The 6,000-nt window shown below is 59.2% G+C and overlaps 2 protein-coding genes across 3 annotated transcripts in view; one reads left to right on the forward strand and one right to left on the reverse strand.

Annotated features, from left to right (window-relative positions):
* The window catches only part of LOC137382892 (SWI/SNF-related matrix-associated actin-dependent regulator of chromatin subfamily B member 1-A), a 67,126-nt gene extending 64,684 nt beyond the window's left edge, over positions 1-2,442 (reverse strand). For both annotated transcript variants that reach the window (XM_068055465.1, XM_068055463.1), the window contains exon 1: positions 2,345-2,442. In XM_068055465.1, the coding sequence (XP_067911566.1) occupies positions 2,345-2,428 (84 nt within the window). In that variant the 5' untranslated portion in view covers positions 2,429-2,442. The remainder of the gene's footprint in view (positions 1-2,344) is intronic.
* Positions 2,443-5,018: 2,576 nt separating this feature from the next.
* Positions 5,019-5,591, forward strand: LOC137382936 (submandibular gland secretory Glx-rich protein CA-like). The gene has a single exon (XM_068055510.1). It carries the CDS (start codon positions 5,019-5,021, stop codon positions 5,589-5,591), a length of 573 nt encoding a protein of 190 aa, XP_067911611.1.
* Positions 5,592-6,000: the final 409 nt, after the last annotated feature.

Consider the following 6,000-nt stretch of genomic DNA (forward strand, 5'->3'; position numbering starts at 1 on the left):
GAGAGCGACGGGGGGGGAGGAGGAGAGAGCGACGGGGGGGGAGGAGGAGAGAGCGACGGGGGGGGAGGAGGAGAGAGCGACGGGGGGGGAGGAGGAGAGAGCGACGGGGGGGAGGAGGAGAGAGCGACGGGGGGGGAGGAGGAGAGAGCGACGGGGGGGGAGGAGGAGAGAGCGACGGGGGGGGAGGAGGAGAGAGCGACGGGGGGGGAGGAGGAGAGAGCGACGGGGGGGGAGGAGGAGAGAGCGACGGGGGGGGGAGGAGGAGAGAGCGACGGGGGGGGAGGAGGAGAGAGCGACGGGGGGGGAGGAGGAGAGAGCGACGGGGGGGGGGTGAGAGAGAGCGACGGGGGGGGGTGAGAGTGACGGGGGGGGGTGAGAGTGACGGGGGGGTGAGAGTGACGGGGGGGGTGAGAGTGACGGGGGGGGTGAGAGTGACGGGGGGGGGGTGAGAGTGACGGGGGGGGTGAGAGTGACGGGGGGGGTGAGAGTGACGGGGGGGGTGAGAGTGACGGGGCGGGGTGAGAGTGACGGGGGGGGTGAGAGTGACGGGGGGGTGAGAGTGACGGGGGGGGTGAGAGTGACGGGGGGGGTGAGAGTGACGGGGGGGGTGAGAGTGACGGGGGGGTGAGAGTGACGGGGGGGGTGAGAGTGACGGGGGGGGTGAGAGTGACGGGGGGGTGAGAGTGACGGGGGGGGTGAGAGTGACGGGGGGGGGTGAGAGTGACGGGGGGGGTGAGAGTGACGGGGGGGGTGAGAGTGACGGGGGGGGGTGAGAGTGACGGGGGGGGTGAGAGTGACGGGGGGGGTGAGAGTGACGGGGGGGTGAGAGTGACGGGGGGGGGTGAGAGTGACGGGGGGGGGGTGAGAGTGACGGGGGGGGGTGAGAGTGACGGGGGGGGTGAGAGTGACGGGGGGGGTGAGAGTGACGGGGGGGGGTGAGAGTGACGGGGGGGGTGAGAGTGACGGGGGGGGTGAGAGTGACGGGGGGGGTGAGAGTGACGGGGGGGGTGAGAGTGACGGGGGGGGTGAGAGTGACGGGGGGGGTGAGAGTGACGGGGGGGTGAGAGTGACGGGGGGGGTGAGAGTGACGGGGGGGTGAGAGTGACGGGGGGGTGAGAGTGACGGGGGGGGTGAGAGTGACGGGGGGGGTGAGAGTGACGGGGGGGGTGAGAGTGACGGGGGGGTGAGAGTGACGGGGGGGGTGAGAGTGACGGGGGGGGTGAGAGTGACGGGGGGGTGAGAGTGACGGGGGGGGTGAGAGTGACGGGGGGGTGTGAGAGTGACGGGGGGGGGTGAGAGTGACGGGGGGGGGTGAGAGTGACGGGGGGGGGTGAGAGTGACGGGGGGGGGTGAGAGTGACGGGGGGGGGTGAGAGTGACGGGGGGGGGTGAGAGTGACGGGGGGGGGTGAGAGTGACGGGGGGGGGGGGGTGAGAGTGACGGGGGGGGGGTGAGAGTGACGGGGGGGGGTGAGAGTGACGGGGGGGGGTGAGAGTGACGGGGGGGGGGTGAGAGTGATGGGGGGGGGGGGGTGAGAGTGACGGGGGGGGGGGTGAGAGTGACGGGGGGGGGGTGAGAGTCACGGGGGGGGGTGAGAGTGACGGGGGGGGGTGAGAGTGACGGGGGGGGGGTGAGAGTGACGGGGGGGGGGTGAGAGTGACGGGGGGGGGGTGAGAGTGACGGGGGGGGGGTGAGAGTGACGGGGGGGGGTGAGAGTGACGGGGGGGGGTGAGAGTGACGGGGGGGGGGTGAGAGTGACGGGGGGGGGGGTGAGAGTGACGGGGGGGGTGAGAGTGACGGGGGGTGGTGAGAGTGACGGGGGGGGGTGAGAGTGACGGGGGGGGTGAGAGTGACGGGGGGGGGGGTGAGAGTGACGGGGGGGGTGAGAGTGACGGGGGGGGGGGTGAGAGTGACGGGGGGGGGGTGAGAGTGACGGGGGGGGGGTGAGAGTGACGGGGGGTGGTTGAGAGTGACGGGGGGGGTGAGAGTGACGGGGGGGGGTGAGAGTGACGGGGGGGGTGAGAGTGACGGGGGGGGTTAGAGTGACGGGGGGGGTTAGAGTGACGGGGGGGGGGTGAGAGTGACGGGGGGGGGTGAGAGTGACGGGGGGGGGTGAGAGTGACGGGGGGGGGTGAGAGTGACGGGGGGGGGTGAGAGTGACGGGGGGGGGGGGGGGGGGGGATGGTTACGGTTATGTTTGGGGGGAGCCCGGGCCCGAGCCAGGCGGTTACGGCGGGCGTACACAGAGACCAGGCCGCGGGGTCGTTCTGGACTCGGGGCTGAGAATCCGGGCCACTGAGACCCCGCCGAACCTATCGTGATCCGGGCCCAGGACACCCGCTTACCTCGGAGCCGATCATGTACCACTCGCCCGCCTCCTCCAACTGAAACTTCACCGGTTTCTGCCCGAATGTTTTACTTGCCGCCATCTTCCTCGCCCGCCCACCACTGCGCATGCGCCAGAATCAAGTCAGGCAACGGCTCATAACTTCACAAACAGACTGAACCAGACCGAACTATACCAGTACAGTCCAAACCAGACCGAAATGGACCAGCACAGTCCAAGCCAGACCGAAATAGACCAGCACAGTCCAAACCAGACCGAAATAGACCAGCACAGTCCAAACCAGACCGAAATAGACCAGCACAGTCCAAGCCAGACCGAAATAGACCAGCACAGTCCAAACCAGACCGAACTATACCAGCACAGTCCAAACCAGACCGAAATAGACCAGCACAGTCCAAACCAGACCGAAATAGACCAGCACAGTCCAAACCAGACCAGCACAGTCCAAACCAGACCGAAATAGACCAGCACAGTCCAAACCAGACCAGCACAGTCCAAACCAGACCGAAATAGACCAGCACAGTCCAAGCCAGACCAGCACAGTCCAAACCAGACCGAAATAGACCAGCACAGTCCAAACCAGACCAGCACAGTCCAAACCAGACCAGCACAGTCCAAACCAGACCGAAATAGACCAGCACAGTCCAAACCAGACCAGCACAGTCCAAACCAGACCAGCACAGTCCAAACCAGACCGAAATAGACCAGCACAGTCCAAACCAGACCGAAATAGACCAGCACAGTCCAAACCAGACCGAACTATACCAACACAGTCCAAACCAGACCGAACTATACCAGCACAGTCCAAACCAGACCGAAATAGACCAGCACAGTCCAAACCAGACCGAAATAGACCAGCACAGTCCAAACCAGACCGAACTATACCAGCACAGTCCAAAACAGGCCGAACTATACCAGCACAGTCCAAACCAGACCAGCACAGCCCAAACCAGACAGAACTATACCAGCACAGTCCAAACCAGACCGAAATAGACCAGCACAGTCCAAACCAGACCGAACTAGACCAGCACAGTTAAAACCAGACCGGACTAGAGCAGCACAGTGCAAACCAGACCAGACTAGACCAGCACAGTCCAAACCAGACTGAAGTAGACCAGCAGAGTCCAAACCAGACAGGACTAGACCAGCAGTGTCCAAACCAGACCGGACTAGACCAACACAGTCCAAAGCAGACTGAACTAGACCAACACAATCCAAACCAGACTGAATTAGACCAACACGGTCCAAAGCAGACTGAGATTGTCCAAACCAGACCGACACAGTCCAAACCAGACCGAAATAGACCAGCACAGTCCAAACCAGACCAGCACAGTCCAAACCAGACCGAAATAGACCAGCACAGTCCAAACCAGACCGAAATAGACCAGCACAGTCCAAGCCAGACCAGCACAGTCCAAACCAGACCGAAATAGACCAGCACAGTCCAAACCAGACCAGCACAGTCCAAACCAGACCAGCACAGTCCAAACCAGACCGAAATAGACCAGCAAAGTCCAAACCAGACCAGCACAGTCCAAACCAGACCGAAATAGACCAGCACAGTCCAAACCAGACCAGCACAGTCCAAACCAGACCGAAATAGACCAGCACAGTCCAAACCAGACCAGCACAGTCCAAACCAGACCGAAATAGACCAGCACAGTCCAAACCAGACCGAACTATACCAACACAGTCCAAACCAGACCGAACTATACCAGCACAGTCCAAACCAGACCGAAATAGACCAGCACAGTCCAAACCAGACCGAAATAGACCAGCACAGTCCAAACCAGACCGAACTATACCAGCACAGTCCAAACCAGGCCGAACTATACCAGCACAGTCCAAACCAGACCAGCACAGCCCAAACCAGACAGAACTATACCAGCACAGTCCAAACCAGACCGAAATAGACCAGCACAGTCCAAACCAGACCGAACTAGACCAGCACAGTCCAAACCAGACCGGACTAGAGCAGCACAGTGCAAACCAGACCAGACTAGACCAGCACAGTCCAAACCAGACTGAAGTAGACCAGCAGAGTCCAAACCAGACAGGACTAGACCAGCAGTGTCCAAACCAGACCGGACTAGACCAACACAGTCCAAACCAGACCAACACAGTCCAAAAAAGACCAAACTAGACCAACACAGTCCAAAGCAGACTGAACTAGACCAACACAATCCAAACCAGACTGAATTAGACCAACACGGTCCAAAGCAGACTGAGATTGTCCAAACCAGACCGACACAGTCCAAACCAGACCAACACAGTTCAAACCAGACCAACACAGTCCAAGGCAGACTAACAAAGTCCAAACCAGACCAACAAAGTCCAAACCAGTCCGATACAATGCAAACCAGACCGAACTAGACCAACACAGACCAAAACAGACCAAGACAGGCCCACACTGTCCACAGGAGACAGAACCAGACCAACACAGTCAAAACCAGACCAAACTAGACCAACATGGTCCAAAGTAGACCGACACAGTCCAAATCAGGCTGACACAGTCCAAACTAGACCAGCACAGTCCAAACCAGACAAACACAGTGTAAACCAAGACCAACACATTCCAACCCAGACAAACACAGTCCAAACCAGACCAACACAGTCCAAAGCAGTTCATCAAAGTCCAAACCTGACCGATACAATCCAAACCAGACCAACACATGTCCACACTGCCCAGACCAGACAGACTCAGACCAACAAAGTCGAAACCAGACCAAAACAGTCCAAACCAGAACGAACCAGATCAAAACAGTCCAAAGCAGGCCGAACTGGACCAACACAGTCCAAACCAGACCAAACTGGACCAACATGGTCCAAAGCAGACCGAACAAGTCCAACACAGTCCAAAAAAGACCGAACTAGACCAACACAGTCCAAAGCAGACCGAACTAGACCAATACAGTCCAAACCAGACTGAACTAGACCAACACGGTCCAAAGCAGACTGACACAGTCCAAACCAGACCAGCACAGTCCAAACCAGACAAACACAGTCCAAACCAAGACCAACACATTCCAACCCAGACCAACACAGTCCAAAGCAGACCATCAAAGTCCAAACCTGACCGACACAATCCAAACCAGACCAACACAGACCAAACTAGACCAGCACCATCCAAACCAGACCAACACAGTTCAAACCAGACCAGACCAAACCAGCCGAACACAGTCCAAACCAGACTGAAGCAGACCAGCACAGTCCAACCCAGACCAACACAGACCAAACCAGACTGAACCACACCAGCACAACCCAAACAGCCCAACACAGTCCAAACCAGACCAACAAAGTCCAAACCAGACTGAACCAGACCAACACAGTCCAAGCCAGACTGAATCAGACCAGCACAGTCCAAACCAGACTGAATCAGGCCAACACAGTCCAAACCAAACTTAACCAGACCAGCACAGTCCAAACAACACTAAACAAGATCAATACAGTTCAAAGTGGGCTAAACCAGGCGAACAGGGTCCAAATCAGACTGAACCAGGCAGACACAGGCCAAGAGTGCCAAAACCAGGCTGGACCATACAGAGTCTATACCAGACTAAGCCGGACGAACACAGTCCAAACCAGACCAAACTGAACCATACCAACAGAGTCCAAACCAAGCAAACCTAACCCAATACAGTCCAAATCAGACTG

The sequence above is a fragment of the Heterodontus francisci genome, chromosome 23 (assembly GCF_036365525.1).
Source record: "Heterodontus francisci isolate sHetFra1 chromosome 23, sHetFra1.hap1, whole genome shotgun sequence".
NCBI lineage: Eukaryota > Metazoa > Chordata > Chondrichthyes > Heterodontiformes > Heterodontidae > Heterodontus > Heterodontus francisci.

Bases quoted from the DNA above. Each gene is read 5' to 3' on its own strand.
- LOC137382936 (XM_068055510.1), top strand. From the start codon at position 5,019: ATGTCCACACTGCCCAGACCAGACAGACTCAGACCAACAAAGTCGAAA.